Raw genomic sequence first — 20044 nt, 5'->3', positions numbered from 1 at the left:
AAAATATCCACGGCCCAAATATATTCAGTTTACTGTCACCGAGGAGGAAAATCTTCACATTTCAGAAGCTGGAATCAAAGAATTTGGAGGTTTTTTGATAAAGCGATTAATCGATTTATCAAAATAGTTGATAACCAATGAACGGTGATGATTTCAGCCACGTGGATTTATTTCCGTCCAGGCCTCCTGCTTCGGTCGCAGGTACGTCACACGTCCTGGATCTCCCCTCGCACCCCGGTGATCCGGATCACACCTTCTGACTGTAAACCCCCTCTGTCCTCCGAGCGTCTCCTTGTTATCCGATGTTGCTCCACATTCTGCTGCAGATACCAGGTATCTCTGTGTTACCCATGATGCACCGAGGCACCGTTCAGTTTGTGTTTCTGTTATCTGACAGGGTCATTGTATCGGTGTGTTCCCCCCCCGCACACACTGACCTCTGTACAGAGATTCAGCTGCTGCGTGTAAAGTCCATTTCTACCAGTTTATACACTTTAGGCCATCTAACAGGTTACTGAGTGTTTGTGGGAAATATTGTACTTTGGACTCTTAAAGGAGCAGGCTGTGCTCGTATTGGACCTCGGCTGTAATCCTTCCCTCCTCTTGCAGATTATCATCTCATTATAATCAAAACATTTATCTGACTGCAGGAGAAACTGTTGTCTCGTCAGGATCTCCTAAAAGCAGAGTTTATAGATTTTACTGTCTTCTAACAACATGCACAGCCACAGATCCACAGCTTTTTCCTGTCGGTACAAACTAAACTAGTGTTCTTCACAGTGAGGACTTGGATACAACCTTTGTACTGCTGATACTTGTTGGTATTTACTTCAGTGTGTTTTTCATTATCCACCAATTAACCGTTTAGTCTAAAATGTCAAGAAATTGTGAAAACTTTCTTCTTTTGTCCGACCAACGGTCCAAAAACCCAAAGACTCTTCATTTTTGTCATAAGTGACAAATCCTCACATTTAAGATGATTAAACCAGCAAATTATTGACATTTTTGTTTTTAAGAAAAGTTTCAGAAACGCCGGCCTTCTGTAGACGCACTGCGTGTGTCAGAAAAGTTGGTGAACGTATTCTCGTAAATATGTGTGTGTGTGTGTGTGTGTGTGTGTGTTTGGTCAGTTGTTGTCAAAATTGTTACAAACATCTCTGTAAAATAGTACAACACAGCAGAAGCTCGGTGTGTAATGACGTCGCTGTGTGTGTTAAAATGTTTTGTTCCCTCGCTCTGTATAGTGTGTGTGTGTGTGTGTGTGTGTGTGTGTGTGTGTGTTCCCCGGCTTCCTACATTGTGTGTTATTCACTGTGTGTGTTTCGTTGTGTGTCACTGACTGTCTCTCTGTGCTCTCCCCCCTGCAGTGTGAGCAGTGGTTGCAGACACACACACAACAAACCCCGCCCCCTCCCGCCCCGCCCCGAGACACGAGCGAGCGATCGTTGCTTTACGAAAAGGACGGGTAAATATGCTCCTCCCCCTCCTCCCCCCCGCACCTTTCATCCATCCATCCCTCCCTCCTGCCGGCTGTCGAACACATCGCTCTGCCTGCCGTGCTTCTCTATATCCACCTGTCTTCTCTACCTGCCTACCTTTCATCCCTCGCTTCCGACACCTCGCGACCCCCCCCCCCCCCCCTTTTTTTTAAGCAGCATGGCCGCCATCCTCCCCTTTTCATTCTTGAGCATCACCGCTGACCTACATACGCTTTGTCACACACACACACCTGTAAAACGCTGCATCAGCTGCCGCTTCCTCCTCGCTGCCTCACCTGTACGCATCACACGCCTCTCTCTCTGTCATCAGCTGGTTACAATGCAGGTTTGGTTGGTTCCTGTTCTTCTGTCACATGACTTGTTCACCTGTTCCCCGTGTCATCACTGTGTGATGCGAGGCTGCTGGGGTTTTATTTGGGAAGTTAAAGTTTTCTGCTCGCTCTTGCAGCTGCAGGGCTGAGCGGCCGGTCAGGAAGATTTTTCGTTGCCCTTGAAGAGATTTTCATTTGAACGTTCACACGATGTTTTTTCGTGGGATGTTGTAAGTTTTTCTGACTAATAACTATTTTAGGTCCTAGAAGCAAATCTGTTTCTCTTTTAGCTCTTGGCGCATCCTGAGCTTTTTGATGTTTCCACGTCTTTGGTCTTAGTTTGTGGATGGGTTCAGAGTGCGTTGTCCCGTCTGCTCTGTGCTGTTTCTCTTCATTCTTCATCTTTGAATCTGCACTTGCACCCTGGAAATTCTCCTGAAAGTTCCCTTTTAAATAGCTTTAATCACAGACTACATTCAGCATCAGCTTGTCACGGCTCCTCATTGACGTGTAACGATGTTTAAACAGAGTCAAGCATTAAAGTGCAAATATTCTTATTTTGTACACAAAAGTCAGCCTGACAGAGTTGGTATTTTTGGAAACTTTTCCAGGTTTGAACAGTTGTTGATGGTCCTCATGGTGTATGTAAAGCCGTTGTGTTGTCCTTAAAGTGACATGAAGTGTGTTTTATAGAGAAAAAAGTGAGAGATGGATCCAATAAATATTGATTAAAATTTAGATATTTAACATCTTGTACTGCAAAAATGTAAGAAATAAGCCGTATCTCCTTTACACATCAGATTATACGCTGATTAGAGTCAAACAATGTTCAGTTGATCGTTTATTTATTAATTTATACTGAACAACGCACATTAGTCAACACTGCTACTTTAGTCACATTTAATGTTAGAGCTGCGACTAACGATTATTGTCATTGTCGATTAATCTGTTGATCATTTTCTCGATTAATCGAACAGTTGTTTGGTCCATAAAATGTAAAATGTCAGGAAATTGTGAGAAATGTCCTCAAATGTCCGGTTTTGTCCGCAACCCAAATATATTTCAGATTACTGTCATACTTTTCACATTTGAGAAGCTGGAATCAGAGAAATTTTGAGAGTTGCTGCACTGTTGAACATCCTGGTCTTACTTCACAGCAAATTGTGCAGAACAAGAATATTATAAAGTGAGTAAATCGGTAGATTTATAAATAAATGATTGAATTAACAAAGAAATATTTATCAAAATAATAATGATAACAAATGTGACTTTTCAGTGGAATTTCATTAATTTTTTTTTTTAGGCATAAAATAAGAAAAACATCTGAAAGACAAACAAAAGTAGAATAACACAGAAAAAGATGCATTTAGTCAGTCTACGATTAGTTTTTCACAGAAATTACAAACAAAGGAGAGAAAAGATGAAACACAGACGGACAGGATGAATGTGTTTGTTCATCTGAGAGAGACAGAGCAAGCGGAGGAATCTGCGTCCTGATTGGCTGAGAGCTGGCAGACATTTTCCACAGTCAGGCTGCTCAGTGGTTGGCTGAGACTCCCCCACCGCCCCCCCCCACCCCCTCTCTGCCTCCCAGCTCTGGTATGCAGTACAGTAGAGCTGACACACCGGCGATGCTATCTCAACACTTTATCACATCGGGTCTAAACTCCACCGAGCGTGCACGCACACACACACAAGATGATGCAAGGGAGGGAGGGAGGATGGGCAGAGGGGGAGTCGCTCACATGAACAGTAAAAAAAACAAACATAAAAGGACAGGAAAAAGAAACTCTTGGTTCTAGCAAAAGATGGAGGACAAGATGCAATAAATTTAATATCGATTAATAACCTGTCATTCATTTTCACGATTAATCAATTAGTTGTTTGGCTCATAAACTGTCAGAAAATGGTGAAAAATTTCACAGAGGAGGAAAGAAACCAGAAAATATTCACATTTAAGAGAAAATTCTAGATAAAATGACTCAAAACAGTTGATCTATCATGAAAATAGTTGGTGATTAGTTTAATAGTTGACCACTCATCCGTTAATCAGCAGCTCTAATGGACACCTGTGCACTCGTAACACCAGGTGTGTTTTTTATTTTTCACTGCTGAAAAACATCAATAGATTAGTTGATAGACAGAAAAATAATCAGCGAATATTATTATTAAGTCCCAGAGTTCAAGCTGCTGTTCCTTACGGTTTAAATGATTTATATTTTTAATATCTGTGTCACCTCGGCCTCGTGGAAATCGAGACTATTAATTGACTAAATAATCAGCACATAAACAGATAATGACCATAAACGATAGTTGTTGCTCTATTCATTAAGTTATATTGTGCTGCAAGATTTAGTTTTTAAACATACAAAACATAGGAAATAATTTTCTTGATTGATTCATTGTTTAGTCTATAAAAATGTCCTACAGTATTTTAGATTGTCAGACTAACGCAACATGTGTTTCATTAACAAGAACATTGTTGTGTAATTTAGCCTAACATCCTGGAATCAGTTTACTTTTCCATCATTACAGTACCAGCTGCTTATAGATGTTTATGATTAAATGTTTACTGGCCACTTCTGCAGAATTTAATGCAAAAGTTACTGAAACTGTCAACTTTGCTTCTTTATCTATATCTTTGTGAGTTACCCTGCAGTTTAAAAAAAGCTTTGTAAAGACCTGGTTTAGTGTGGAAGAAGCCTCTTTTGACAACATCACATGTGGCTGTAATGTTCAGGCGTCCACATACTTTTGGCCATGCCGTGTGAAGGAAAGGCCTTGGGGATAGTTTGTGTTTAGTTTCATGAGTTAACAAGTTAGGGCAAAGTACTGCTGCGAGGGGAGCGGAGGAAGGAGGGCCGTCAGGAGTGCAGAGCAGTGGAGGATGGGTAATGGCAGCTGAGTGTTAGATGGTGGTGGTGGGGAGGGGGGGTCAGTGAGAAAGAGAGCGAGAGACTGCCCATCAATCTCTCTCGCTCTGAGCACACTCGCACATGGGGAAGCAGCAAAGCACTCTCTTGTGACTCCCGTGAGTGTGAGCTTCCTGTTGTGGTCGAGACTCAGAAACAGAAAGAGAGGGAGGGTTTGGTGATTAGCTTGATTCGCCAACAATACCAGCATCAGTTTGATTTACTGGCAGGAAAGAAAATCCATCACATGCAGCTGTTTCTGCATGTTGAGTCAGTGGTTTTGGGGCGTGGGGGTAAAAAACCGTGGACGTTAAGCTTTAGTGTTACTGAGCATCAACCTGCTGACCTGTAATTTTCATCTGTCCTCATACTTCTGACCACAAAGAAAAGTTTCTGATCTGGGATTAAAGGGCCGTCAGTTGACAAAAGCTAATTAGCTTTAGCTGCCAGCATCAGTAGCATGTTTATATTTTTAAGTTAAAAAGCTCGTCAAAAATATAAATAAGCCTTTAACCCCAGTCCATCCATCAATCGTCAACCCGCTTACAGGGTCGCGGGGGGCTGGAGCCAAACCCAGCTGACATCGGGCGAAAGGCGGGGTACACCCTGGACAGGTCGCCAGTCCATCGCAGGGCCACACATAGAAAACAACCAGTCACACTCACACTTTAACCTCATTAAAAAAACTAAAATGTAAATATCTCTGTCATCTAATTTACTAACTAATTTCACTTGATTACTATAAATGCCAGCATACTCTTAGCGATAGCTGATGAAAGCTAATTAGCTTTGGCTGTCAGCATCACTATTCTCTCAGTGGTGGGAGGAAAATAGTTTTTGTAGGCTAAGTAGTGTCCAATGCTATCACCAGTACTCCCCTGTTGGTAAATAATATGCATGTGCAGGGCTGCAATGATTGCTAACATTACCATAACTAGCCTCAGTTTTAACAACATTCAATTTAATAACTAGTTGATTTGCCTGGATGTCGACATTATGGCTATTGAGTCAATAGCTGTTTAAACTGTTAGCTAAACAGCTTAAGTTAGAAGTGTCTGTTGGCGGTATGAATAAAGCTTGAAGGCTAATTAGCTTCAGATGCTCCATTTTATATTTGTGGTTTATTGTTGATTTTATACAGGTTAGAGGTAAATAAAGTTTTAAAATGTTGCCTAATGCAACATTAATTCAAATTTCTTAATAAAAGAGGCTGCTAGTGAAACCAAGGGTTATATTTAGATAAAAGTGAGTTACAAGAGACTGACTGATTTATGTTTAGAGAAATGTTGACTGGAATCTGGTTTCTCCCGTGTGTCTTTGGGGCGTTGTACTGAATCTGTGTGAAGCCATTTTAAAAGGGGGGTAGGATGGAGGGAGAGAGTGACGGTTAGGAGGAGGTAATAAATAGCTGACATATGGGCTCCGTATCCTGCCCTCCCCCCCCTCCTTACTCCTCTATCTATCTCCCCCATACATCCCTCCATCCCTCACCCCGTGTCTGTACGGCTAAACTCAGACTGTTAGCCGACACCCGGGAGGACACGCATACAAATATCCCACCTCACTAAAAGAGAGTGATATAAATATAAATGGAGAAGGTTAGAGAGGAACAAAAAGAGGAAGAGTTAAAAGCAGAAAGAGGAGAGAGAGTTAAGGATGACTCCTGTGGGGCTGTTTGCTTTCTATAGGAGGTGTTAGTTTTGTCAGTTTGCCTCTGGCTCTTTGCCTTGTTGGGGCTGTACATGATGCTAACCGGCTACTCCGGCTGCTAACAAAATAGGTTATTATTTATCTATTAAGCAAAATAAACATTTAACCTGTGACTCAACCGTAACAAAACTTGCTTCCAGGGGCTAACATGACCAGCATGGTTTAGCTAACGGTTAACAGCTGAGTTACCGCTGGAACTTTTCACGTCGAACTCGCACTTAAAAATGTATGTAGTAAGCTTGCTAAGGCGTAGCACTAATTTAGAGTGTAATATGCTAATTTGACAGTAATTATTTTATTAACAGAGTGCTAATCTAAAATAAAAATACCTTCCATTACTACAGAATGCTAGTTAGCCTCTTTTTTATTATTTATTTATTAAGCGAAATAAACATTTAAACTGTGACTCAACCGTAACAAAACTTGCTTCCAGGGGCTAACATGAACAGCTGAGTTACCGCTGGAACTTTTCACGTCAAACTCGCACTTAAAAATGTATGTAGTATGCTTGCTAAGGCGTAGAGCTAATTTAGAGAATACACCCCAGCTTACTACAGTATGGTAGTTAGCCTCTAAATATAAATCTATACTCTACCCAACAATGCTAACTGCTAACGCTGGGTTAGCACTGTTAAAAGATATCATCTAGCTAGCAGAAAACAAACTAATGCCATTTAGCTTACCAAAAACATGTTTTTTTTCTTGGGAAGCTACCAGTACCACACAATGCTAGTTTAGTAGCTTTTGAAGCTGCTAACATCATGAGCAATGCTACAAAGTTAGCATTAGAGTTAGCATAACTTAATTTAGTCACATGTTAATATTAAATATTTCAGTCAAATACAACTTCTGAATCAACATTCTAAAGCTGCTAAATGTGCTTTCATAGATTTCAATAGAGCGATCAGTCAGTTCAATCAAAAAAGATTAGCCATAGCCCCAACTAGCTGAAGTAGGCTTTTCAAGCATGTTAGGTAGCCTGCTAACACAGTAGCTGTGGGATGCTAACTATATGCCAGAGATGCCAGTTAGCTTCCACAGCTGCTAACACAATATGCTACATGTAGGTAGCTGTGGGATGCTAACTATATGCCAGAGATGCCAGTTAGCTTCCACAGCTGCTAACACAATATGCTACATGTAGGTAGCTGTGGGATGCTAACTATATACCAGAGGTGCCAGTTAGCTTCCACAGCTGCTAACATGAGGTAAAAACACAGTTATGTCAGAAGATTTCAGGTGTTTAAACAGAATGAAGTTATGTAAGTAAGACATTATTAAAGTAATGACAGAGGAAGGTGTTTGTGACTAGAAGCTGATGTGGATTGAGTTTATTACTCTTTTAGCAAAGGGTAACTCAAAGCTCGGACTCTGCTGGGACTCTGCTGTCCACTTTTTATGTCCCAGCTGTCATGTCAGATGAAAGGAGGCAGGGACGCAGAGGATTTATGGGGTTCAGGTGACAGGAAACCTTTCGACTCCTGCCCTTCAACTCTCCCTCCATCCCACACATTCGTCCTCCTCCTCCTCCTCCTCCTCCTGTGTAATGCCTGTCACTGGGGTTACATCTTCACACAGGTGCCGCACACAGCAGGACGTTCATGCTGTGAAATCACTGACCTCTGTGTGACTGAAAATTGGGAAAGTGAACCTGGTGAAGAGATTTGTTTTTAATAAATCTAATTAAAATGACTTCTGGCGACTGGCCAAACTCACTGGTAGTTTTACAAACCACAGACACAAGTGTAATAGCGTTCGTCTGGTCAGGTTGGTGGTTAAGTGTTTCCCACAATGTGTGTGTGGGTAAAAATGTCCAAAAACAGGTTGCTGCAATCTGTTTTAAATGCTGTTAATTCATCCTGTCCTTCATTAATCCATACCACCTGGCAGGAGGTTCCTTTTTGTAAAATAATTTTAAGTAAGTTTTGGACAATTAAATTCTATGTTTTTCAAATTATTAGGGCCATTTAATTTCATTATTGGTCCAAAATGTCAAAAAATATCTATCAGTCAAAGAAAATCTATTTATAGAGCACTTTAAACAACCAAAATGGACACAAAGTGCTGTACAGAAATGCACGAAAGAAAAGAAAATAGTAAAGCAGAAATTGACATTGAAATTGTTTGCTTTGTCCATCCATTTACCCCAAAACCCAAAGATATTTAGTTTAAACATCATCAGTGACTAACAAAATAAGCTAAAATTCACATTTCAGAAAGCGGATGCAGAGAATTTAGGGGCAATAATAAAAATTTAAAGTTCAAATTGTAATTCAGAGTACTCGCTTATGTCTTTTTGTTGTTCGTCATGACTTTAGTCGTGTATAATTTGGCCGGTAGGTGTTTGTCAGTTTGTCTCAGAAGTTGCATTCCAGGTTACTGAGCTTTGGGTAACTGGAAACGGCGCTTCTGCTTCCTGTTGTGTTAGCAGTAAACTGTCCCCGGTGACAACATGTGAAACTGACTTCTGACGCGCTTTAAAAAGAAAAGAAGAAAAGATGTTTCAATAGTTATAATAAACTCTGAAGTAGGACCAAAGAAAAGATCAATTTCTGTTTTAGTTCGTTTTTTCTCTGCTGTTAGATACCACGCTGTTATTATTGTTGTTATTATTATTATTATTGTCATATAGATGGTAGTGATGGGCAGTTAGCAGTGTTAGGGTTAAAAATACAGTAGAAAAATAAATCTATTAAAGTTGGGTTTAGTGAACTTGAGTGACCGAGCTGTGAGGCAGCCGTGTTTGATAAATCTTTGTCTCCTTGTCGCAGTTAGGACTTGTTGAAACGACAGGTCAAACACTGTTAAATGAATGCTGTTTGAGTTCCTTACAAGTACGATGCTTCATTATCCCCAAAGGGGCGTTGGTCTCGCAGCAGGTGAAACCTAAATTGACGTAAACATACAATAAAAAAAAAAAATATATATATAATGTTTGATTTTAATGAATTTAAATCACAAATGAATCAGCACTTAATTTTTCTATTATGCTTTTTATTTTGTTGAGTGAAGCGGGGACTTACTTTTACTCCTGCACATTTGTTTAGAAAAGGATTTTATCCTTTTCGGCCAAACGTTAAAACGGCACTTTAGTGCCGGACTATACCATGAGGTTCCTTACTTATATTTTACATTTAGACATTTTAAACACAGGTGATAACAGTAAGAACGTGTTTTCCTGCTGTGAAGAAGTCAAAATGTCCGTGTGCTGTTCCTGTTTAGTTTCCTAAACATCCTTCTATAACGTCCTCACGTTCTCCAGCGTCCCTCTTCTGGTTCTTTGTTTGTTTGTTCTTTGGTGCTTTTGAACAAGAAACCTCACAGGTGTGTTTTTGGCGCTGTGGCACAACTTTCCCCGTCGCGCTCTGACACGTCCACGCCCTCGCCGTCTCCCACACGGTGACCTTTTCTTTCTGCTTTTGCAAGGATGTGCAGGAATGTCAGGATGTCAGCGCTGTGTGTGCGTGTGTGTGTGTGCGTGTGTGTGCGAGGATGATGGCTGCGAGCAGATGCAGTAACTTCAGCTATCACACACAGTGAATCTACCCACAGCCGTGTACCCGCACAGGACAGATATATACGCACTCTGTGAGCGGATCTGATGGATTTATAGTTATTGATCCAGTGTTGAGATCTGTTTTTAGTTTAGATGTTTTTAGAAGAGGGTTTTAAAGTTGTTGTTTTTTATGCTTGCAACATGGCTGTGTGGATTGTGATGGAAGTTGGTTCAGACCAAGGTTATTATTGAAACTAGGTGTGAAAAAACATTTTCGTTAACTGAAATAAAAATATAAACAATATTAACGATAACTACCTGAAACCGTTTTGTCTGTTTGCAAAACTAACTAATAAACTAAAATTACAGAGTAAATGTCTTTAGTTTTTGGTCTGTCAGTTTATTTCACAGGACTGACATAAGCCTAGTATTTAGGTTTCTTAGCTGTGCCAGTTTTTACCCCACAACCTCGCCTAAAGACTAAAACTAGCAATGAAATAATTAAAGACAACCTAAACCGACTTTAAAAACTAATCAAAACCAAACTTAAATTAAAAACAAAAAGTCTAAAGGAAATAAAAATATAAACTCATGAGACTACAGTTGAAAATTAGCCTGCTGGCTAACACTGGCACATTTACAGAAATGTTGATTAATGTGCACTGTCCTTAAATAAATAAATGAAATGAAATGAAATTTAATACAGTAAAACCCTAGTTCAGACCTTAATGCTCCAGTCAGGAAGACTTTTTCTAGCGCCACCATGAGGCCAAACTGTAACGTGTCCAACACACATCCAGCTTTATTTTGTTTTTAGCACCAAGTAGCTACGGTTAGCATGCTAACACTGTCGTTAACATTGTCGCTTTTTGAGAGGAAGTTTGATTTTATATTTGAAATACAATTAAAGGAGGTCAGATGATCCTGTGACCCTGAAACGTCCCTTTAATCCTTTTGATTCTCTTGTTTACCTACTTACATACTAACAGCCCTTTTAGTCTACCCTTCCTTCGTCAACACCGACACTTGTTGCTCCCCTTTCTGTTCATCCACCGTCTTTCCTCCCTCCCTCCTTTCTCCCCTCGTCATCCCCTCCTCTCCATCCTTCACCCTCCTCCTCCTCCTCTTACAGCCGTCTGTTGCCATTCGTTTCAGCAGCCTGTGAAATGTGCTGCCCCGGCACTTCGTTAGCCAATCACAGCGCGTCTCCGTGTGTGTGTGTGTGTGTGTGTGTGTCTCGTAGCACCTGCCAGGGCCATGTTACAGTTTGTCATGTAAGAGCAGTGATACAAGGAGAGGCCAACACACACACACACACACACACACACACACACACACACACACACACACACACACACACACACACACACACACACACACACACACACACAGTATGAGGGGTGGAACATATTCACTAGGACCTCAAACGCCTCACTAGCGCCTGACTTCACCTCTGACCCACCTCTGACTTCACACCTACCTCCTCCACATGGCGCAAGTGTGTAAAATCCAGGTGTAACGTTAACGCTGAAGTGCTATTTCATATTTTCGCCCGATATCAGCTAATTGCAGATAAATCGGTTTCAGTGTTTATAACGTCCGATAAATGACGTTACGAGTGTTGTCACTGCAGAGTTTGTCCACCAGAGGGCGCACACATGCGCTGACATGATCAGCTGTACTGTTGGTCAAAGTTCAACTATTCATACCAATAAATTTATTTTTGTTTATTTATTTATCTTAGTGAGGTCTCATAACTACACAAAACAAATGTCTCCATCATGAAAAGCAGAATATGGCGTTATCGTGTGAAACAAAAAGCTTCAGAGAAAAGAAGGTTTTGTAGAAATTAATCTGTATATTACTTATCTGTTTATTTCTACAATAAAATGTGGGTGTTTTTTATTGAAGATTTTTAACCTGAGTCATTTCTGAATTAGTATTATGGTCTGGACCAAGTGGGACTTCATGTTAATATTAACTTCCTGCTTTGTGGTTTCTCATCATATTTTCACACCGAAGATCAGCTCAGAGCCAGGCTGCTTTGTTTTTACAGCTTTGTTTAAAGATTTTACATTTAAATAAACTCCTCATTTACATTTTCTCCATCTTTACTGCTCCAGTTTCTCCAGTTTGTTTTTGTTTTTTGCGTTCATGCCAAACTCCATTGAATTTTTCATGATCTTTAGAGCCTCGCTCTCTTTCTCTCCCTATCATAGTTTTTCTTTGAACGAGGAATGCCAAACACCCTCTCCCACCCTGCAGTGCGCGCACACACACACACACACACACACACACACACACACACACACACACACACACACACACACACACACACACACACACACACACACACACACACACACACAGAAGTTGTCTCTCTGAGCTGGAGGAGGAAGTGGCCAGCTCTGGAGAGCGTCTTCCTGTGGGGGCTGCCGAACAGGAAACAGTAATTAATTCTCTTCTTCTTCTCTCCTCTGTGAGGGGGGAAAACTTTTTCTTCTCTACCATCATCCTCCATCTTTTCCCTCCATCTAAATCTCATAATTTCCTCATCATTTTCCCTCAAACACACTCTGAATTTATAAATCTTGTCTCTGACTTATGTCTCTCTCTCTCTCCTGTGTGTCTCTGGGTCTCTCGGCCCTGTGTAGAGACAGGTGTGAGGATTATGAACTCTACATTTTGTCTCCTCTGGTCCAGTCGGCTCTGAGCCAAGCTTCCCCCCTCTTGTAGATCAAAGGTCACGGCTGCCGTCCTCTGCTGTCTCACATCACGTCTTCATCCACGTGTCGTCAGAAACTAAAAGGGAAACACATGGAGCAGCTAAAGGATGCTGTTAGGAAAGAGTTGAGCACAATAACGCTGTTTTATAGTCCTTAAAATGCATTAAAAAAAGCATTAAATATCCCACATTTTCTGTCCATTTATAGTTCTATAACCTCATTATGCCGACATGATTTGTAAAACTTTTGAAATATTTGAATGGACATCTGTAGCATTAAAAACACATTTTAAATGATGAATATTCCTCTGTGAAACCAGATACTCTACTTACAGGTAGGCTGAGAAACTAAGAAGCTTTTTAGGTTTCACACACCAGCCTCCAGTGGAAAAAATGCCCGTTTTAATGAGCCATGAGTTGACACACAAAAACACTTGGTAGAAGATTAGTTAAGACCTTTCAAGATAAACCAGGAGCTGGTCTTTAATGTGGCTCTCCACAGAAATTTATAAAAGATTAACCACCTTGTTCTCCTGAATATTTCTGCCGGCTCTAACCATCTGAATACACTTTCTGCTTCTTGCTTTGTGAATCATTTGTGGGCCGAAATCACTGATGATTTATAAAACGCGTCAACTAATAATCTTTAAACTCTCTCTGTTTATCAATATGTGACAAATAAGAGTTGTTGTGTTTTTATATAAATGTATGTCAAGTTTGTGTTGTTTGTGCACATTTCAGCAGTCATGGAAAACTCCACAGAGGAGCAGCGAGAGGAGATTAACGAGGAGGAGTCTGAGCTGAAGGAGGAGAAACCGCACAGTAACCTCAAAGGTCTGTACAAAACCTCATTCAAAATCTGATGTATTTTAGCTCAAAGAAACAATCAGTAAACATAATCTGATAATTTCACGCTCTAGCGATCAACGGAGTGATGGAGGAGGCAGCGGGCGGAGGAGAGAAGCTGCAGAATGGAGACCGAGGAGGAGGGATCATGGGAGCTGAAGGAGGAGGAGACCTTTCCTCCATCAACGCCATGATGTCAACGGTGATGTCAGCAGGAACCATGAATGGAGGAGGAGATGAAGAAGGAGGGAGCGGAGTCACCTCAGCCAACTCCTCCGCCGGGCCGTCCCCGAGGTGAACGCAGACCTCCTTTAAATACTCCACATCACTGACCTCCGGTTTCTAAAGAACAGAATAAAAACCCAGATCCTTCAGCCAGGAAGCATGTCTCCTGATAGATAATCCACGCCGTCATTAGGTCACTTTATCACACGCTGCAAGCAGGAAGTCAGTCTGTAAAGATGTTGCTGCTCACCTGCCGTGTTTGAGTGTCCCTGAACGCACCGAGAGGGAGAGTTTACCCGACAGGTTTCATGACGGAAAACAAAACAAATGCCAGCACGAAGTATTAAATTAAAAGGTTCTTGCTCCGTCATGGCGTGCGGTTCACATCAGGTCACGGCTGAAGATACTTTAAAGCTACCGCAACGTTATTTAGAAGGTTAAATCTGGCGAAAATTAACTTCATGAAACCCAATAAGTTACTCAGGTTACAGGTGATGGAGCATTTTTCTGACACTTTCTTCTTCTCTGCTTGAAGCCCCTCCCCCAACAAGTCGCTCACGGCCGCCATGAGAGCCCCGCCCAGCCGCAACGCTCGCCGCAACCAGGTACACACACACACGCACGCAGAGTCTGAGCTGTAGGGGCGCTCCTGTCCTCATGAGGCGGATTAAAGCTGCAGGTTCACAGCAGACTCCTCCAACGTACATCCTCTCCTCTCATCTCCTTTTCTTCCCTCTTCTCTCCTTGTTTCCTCTCCTCTCGTCTCCTTTTCTTCCCTCTTCTCTCCTTGTTTCCTCTCCTCTCGTCTCCTTTTCTTCCCTCTTCTCCTTGTTTTCTTTCCCTTATTGTCTCCTAGGTTCCTCGCCTTCTTTCCTTTCCTTTTCCTCTCCTTGTATCCTCTCCTTCTTTCCTTTCCTCTCATCTCCTTGTATCCTCGCCTTGTTTCCTTTCCTCTTCTCTCCTTGTTTCCTCTCCTCTCGTCTCCTTTTCTTCCCTCTTCTCTCCTTGTTTCCTCTCCTCTCGTCTCCTTTTCTTCCCTCTTCTCCTTGTTTTCTTTCCCTTATTGTCTCCTAGGTTCCTCGCCTTCTTTCCTTTCCTTTTCCTCTCCTTGTATCCTCTCCTTCTTTCCTTTCCTCTCATCTCCTTGTATCCTCGCCTTGTTTCCTTTCCTCTCCTCTCCTTGTTTCCTCTCCTCTCATCTCCTTTTCTTACTCTTCTCTCCTTGTTTCCTCTCCTCTCGTCTCCTTTTCTTCCCTCCTCTCCTTGTTTCCTCTCCTCTCGTCTCCTTTTCTTCCCTCCTCTCCTTGTTTTCTTTCCCTTATTGTCTCCTAGGTTCCTCGCCTTCTTTCCTTTCCTTTTCCTCTCCTTGTATCCTCTCCTTCTTTCCTTTCCTCTCATCTCCTTGTATTCTCGCCTTGTTTCCTTCCCTCTTCTCTCCTTGTTTCCTCTCCTCTCGTCTCCTTTTCTTCCCTCTTCTCTCCTTGTTTCCTCTCCTCTCGTCTCCTTTTCTTCCCTCTTCTCTCCTTGTTTCCTCTCCTCTCGTCTCCTTTTCTTCCCTCTTCTCCTTGTTTTCTTTCCCTTATTGTCTCCTAGGTTCCTCTCCTTCTTTCCTTTCCTCTATTCTCCTTGTTTCCTCTCCTTCTTTCCTTTCCTCTATTCTGCTTGTTTCCTCTCCTTGTTTCCTTTCCTCTCCTCTGCTTGTTTCCTCTCCTTCTTTCCTTTCCTCTCCTCTGCTTGTTTCCTCTCCTTCTTTCCTTTCCTCTCCTCTGCTTGTTTCCTCTCCTTGTTTCCTTTCCTCTATTCTCCTTGTTTCCTCTCCTTGCTCCTTTCCTCTCCTCTGCTTGTATCCTCTCCTTGTTTCCTTTCCTCTCCTCTGCTTGTATCCTCTCCTTGTTCCTTTCCTCTCCTCTGCTTGTATCCTCTCCTTGTTTCCTTTCCTCTCCTCTGCTTGTATCCTCTCCTTGTTTCCTTTCCTCTCCTCTGCTTGTTTCCTCTCCTTGTTTCCTTTCCTCTCCTCTGCTTGTATCCTCTCCTTGTTTCCTTTCCTCTCCTCTGCTTGTATCCTCTCCTTGTTTCCTTTCCTCTCCTCTGCTTGTATCCTCTCCTTGTTTCCTTTCCTCTCCTCTGCTTGTTTCCTCTCCTTGTTTCCTTTCCTCTCCTCTGCTTGTATCCTCTCCTTGTTTCCTTTCCTCTCCTCTGCTTGTTTCCTCTCCTTGTTTCCTTTCCTCTCCTCTGCTTGTTTCCTCTCCTTGTTTCCTTTCCTCTCCTCTCCTTGTTTCCTCTCCTTGTTTCCTTTCCTCTCCTCTGCTTGTTTCCTCTCCTCTTGGTATGCCTCATCGCTGTGGTACATTTCTCTTGTCTCATCTCCCACCATGCATTGCTGCATTCCACGCTGCGTAATCACTTCCTGTGGCAGAAACAGTAAAAAGGAAGTGATCCTTCCCTGACTGTGTGTGTGTGTTCACACAATGACCAGAGCAGAGCAACACGTGTGTGTGTGTGTGTGTTGTACTGTCAGTGTGTGTGTGTGTGTTGTACTGTCAGTGTGTGTGTGTGTTGTACTGTCAGTGTGTGTGTGTGTGTGTGTTGTACTGTCAGTGTGTGTGTGTGTGTGTGTGTGTGTTGTACTGTCAGTGTGTGTGTGTGTGTGTGTGTGTACTGTCAGTGTGTGTGTGTGTGTGTGTGTGTGTGTGTTGTACTGTCAGTGTGTGTGTGTGTGTGTGTGTGTGTACTGTCAGTGTGTGTGTGTGTGTGTGTTGTACTGTCAGTGTGTGTGTGTGTGTGTGTTGTACTGTCAGTGTGTGTGTGTGTGTTGTACTGTCAGTGTGTGTGTGTGTTGTACTGTCAGTGTGTGTGTGTGTTGTACTGTCAGTGTGTGTGTGTGTTGTACTGTCAGTGTGTGTGTGTGTGTGTGTTGTACTGTCAGTGTGTGTGTGTGTGTGTGTGTGTGTTGTACTGTCAGTGTGTGTGTGTGTGTGTGTGTGTGTTGTACTGTCAGTGTGTGTGTGTGTGTGTGTGTGTGTGTTGTACTGTCAGTGTGTGTGTGTGTTGTACTGTCAGTGTGTGTGTGTGTGTGTGTTGTACTGTCAGTGTGTGTGTGTGTGTGTGTTGTACTGTCAGTGTGTGTGTGTGTGTGTCAGCTGTTCGTACACTTTCATATCGTGCATAGTTTCTTTGTTTATTTGTTGTTGGTTGTTTATTTGTGTGTGTATCTGTTTGTTTTCCAGGACACCAAAGATGACAGCTCAGCTTTTATCTGTCCGCTGTGTAACAAGAACTGTCAAACACAACACAGCCTCACCATGCACATCAGACAGGTAGAGACTCACTGCTGTTACTGCTGTTTTTACTAAGAGAAAGGTGCAAAGCAGTCAGACTGGCTGCAGAAAGAAGTCCGATTGGATAGAAATAAATTTCATGCAGCTTGCTGAACAGGCTCCACCCTCTTGTCCAAATATGGTCATGTCTGGTTCCAAAAAACTAAGATGGCGGCAATTAAAATAACTCAAGGCTTTAAAACGGTATCGTACAAACCGCCGTCCACTTGTGTTACGCCGTCTGTGATTAACGTATCTTCCTCTCCGCAGCACAACGCTGACACCGGAGCGACGGACCACTCCTGCAGCATCTGCGGGAAGTGCCTGAGCTCGGCCTCGTCGCTGGACAGACACATGCTGGTGCACAGCGGGGAGAGACCCTACAAGTGTAGCATCTGTGGACAGACCTTCACCACCAACGGCAACATGCACAGGTGCGCACACACCTGCACGCACGCACACGCAGCGCTGGGCCTCCTGCTCCGTCGGCAACAACTCTTTTTATAACACTAGCCCGTTCACAGGGGCCCGTTCACAGGGGCCCGTTCACAGGGGCCCGTTCACAGGGGCCGATTTGTTCAAAGTGTTTGTCTCCCATTGGTTCCACCTGTAGCAATAATAACACTGTCCAAACTGCTCCAAACGAGACCCTGCACTCCCTTCGGGTCCGCAGCGACACCGCGACCACGTTTGAAGTCTATTGGATGGACGGTTCCTGACGTCATCGAAAGACACACACACACAGATTGAGGTTGAACATATTTTCCCGCCCTGACCTTTAACCTCTGACCTTCTGGAAACAAGACAAAATGTCCACGAGTCAATAAAGTAGAACAAAGAAAATACAAAACAAAGCGTCGTTTTTAATTCACACAGACTGGCTGCAGATTATTGCGCGCGCACACACGTATTTAGCGTGTAACCTCGGGCAGAGGAAGTTGGCGTTTAACCCGGTTCCCAGTCAACTGTGATGGAGCACAAAACACAAAAACGGGTCCTGAGTTAGTGTGTGTGTGTGTGTGTGTGTTTGAGATGGGGGATTAAACAGGAAGTGGGAAGATGACTTTAAACCATCCATCACACACACACACACACACACACACCGCCCAGTCATTTATCAGTAGAGTCCAGCCTCCACCATCAGACTCAACGGTCCTGCAGCAGTGTGTGTGTGTGTGTGTGTGTGTGTGTGTGTTATGAACCTACATATTAATTATTGTCTGAACTGTCGGGGGGGTAGACGACCTTGCATTTAAAACAAAAAATAAAAAACACATTATAAATCCAGCTTCTTCACGCTGAACACGGCTGTTTTTAAGTAAATCTTTGGTTTGAGGATTTTTTTGTTGAACTTTTCTCTCTAACACGCTTCATCTTAAACAAACTGACACCAGAAACAAAAGGAAGACAGAACGAGAGGCAGAAATATTGTGTTTGAGGTGGAAAACACAGAGAGAGAGAGAAGCATTTTTATAAAAACACCTTTTATTTTGCTGAGTTCTGGCCTCAGTGGAAACATGACGACTAAGAGCTGAATGGAGATGTTGTGAGTCTTTAAACTCAGCTGTGTGTGTGATTGTGGGGGAGTTTCAGAAAGTTGATGTCAAAGCAGGAAATTTTCTCATGAGTCAGTGGGGAAAAAATAAAGACGTCGGAATAAAGAAGGACTCGTTTTACTGTGTCAACCTTTGGTATATTTGTACAGAAAGTCAGTTTGAGCTCCACTACTGTCTGTGATGATGCAGCTCGCTGAGGGATTAATGGAAACCGACGTAGTGGTAGAAGGAGTCCGTTCCCGTGTCTAAAACTCGGCGTCGTTGGAAACCCGAAGCCTGCGGCGTGTTGATGTCTGTTTGGGACAGAGAGACGAGTGTTTTGTTCTTCCTCACACTCCTGGTGATGGTATGAGGAGGCGTGGGCAGGAAGGAATGACCGTAGGCTGAGAGACAGACGGACACAGAGAGCTGTTAGATGTTTCTCAAAAAGAAAACCCTCCCGTTTGTTTCTGTGCTCTTGCTGTGGGAGCAGCGAGGACTCCTGTTTCCTGTGGGTAACGTCAGTTAAAGAGGAAGTTGTTTGGACCTGAATGGAAAACCGTCTTCAGCTTCAGCTCGGAGACGAGACATGACACAGTTAGAATCAAGTTACATTTCTGATTCAAGTCTCTTTAAACCTGCAGCAACGTATGAATGGCCACTTGTTTTCAGCAGGAACAAGCTGTGTCATCAGCTTTACATTGATTTCTCTCTGTGTTCGCTCTGTGTTTGGTCTCCACCAGCTGCTGAGGGAAATATCTGGCTCTTGAGCTGCTAAAAACTGAGTCTGTTGGCTGCCGAGCTGCTCGTGGACGGCGGCTGTTTACAGTTTTGTCTTCTCTTGAAACGACGCTCTGAGAGTGAACCAGGACAGGAAAGCTGCCGCCGGGCTGATAAACAACGAGCTGAAAGAATCTATAAAGCAGAGAAGCTGCAGATTCAGCTGGTTCCTTCGCTCTTTGCTGTTAAAAAGAGTAAAGAGAGAGAAAAGGTTTGATAAAAGATTTGTTGGTAGATGGTGAGACACTAATGGATTTAACTAATAGATATCACCATGAAACCTTCCTAGAAGATAAGTTGCATTAGGATAATATTTTCTTGTATTACAGGTTTTCTGAAGTTTTATGTTCAAATATGCAAATGAGGCAGTTTTTAATTAAATATACGCTAATTTGCAGCTATTTCAAGAACTGAAATCTGAACCGTGGATTAAATCAGATTCAAAATTATTTTATTTTTTTGACACGTTAGACTCAAATGTTTTTACCGAGGGGATTTTGGATATCTTTTTTTTTTTTTTTTTCATAAATTAAAAAAATACTGTAACAGGCATAAAAAAATAATATAATTCAGGCTGTGAATGACACATGAACAAACCCCTCTGTAAACACCTTCAGAGGAGAGGACTGTTTGGTGTCTGTAAGTGCTACTAAAGTGGAGATTTCAGGTTCAGAGGATGAGGAAAAAC

General features: G+C 42.5%; 1 protein-coding gene across 1 annotated transcript in view; it reads left to right on the top strand.

Moving 5' to 3' along the window:
- The window catches only part of rreb1a (ras responsive element binding protein 1a), a 66061-nt gene that overhangs the window by 26935 nt on the left and 19082 nt on the right, over positions 1 to 20044 (top strand). The window contains 5 exon segments of the mRNA XM_038732914.1: positions 13395 to 13487; positions 13574 to 13793; positions 14260 to 14329; positions 16952 to 17041; positions 17312 to 17475. Of these exon segments, the coding sequence (XP_038588842.1) occupies positions 13395 to 13487; positions 13574 to 13793; positions 14260 to 14329; positions 16952 to 17041; positions 17312 to 17475 (637 nt within the window).

This window comes from Micropterus salmoides, unplaced genomic scaffold (assembly GCF_014851395.1).
Source record: "Micropterus salmoides isolate LMB-PRFRI ecotype aquatic unplaced genomic scaffold, ASM1485139v1 Ms_hic_scaffold_1, whole genome shotgun sequence".
Lineage (NCBI taxonomy): Eukaryota > Metazoa > Chordata > Actinopteri > Centrarchiformes > Centrarchidae > Micropterus > Micropterus salmoides.
This window is presented reverse-complemented; position numbering and strand designations above follow the sequence as displayed.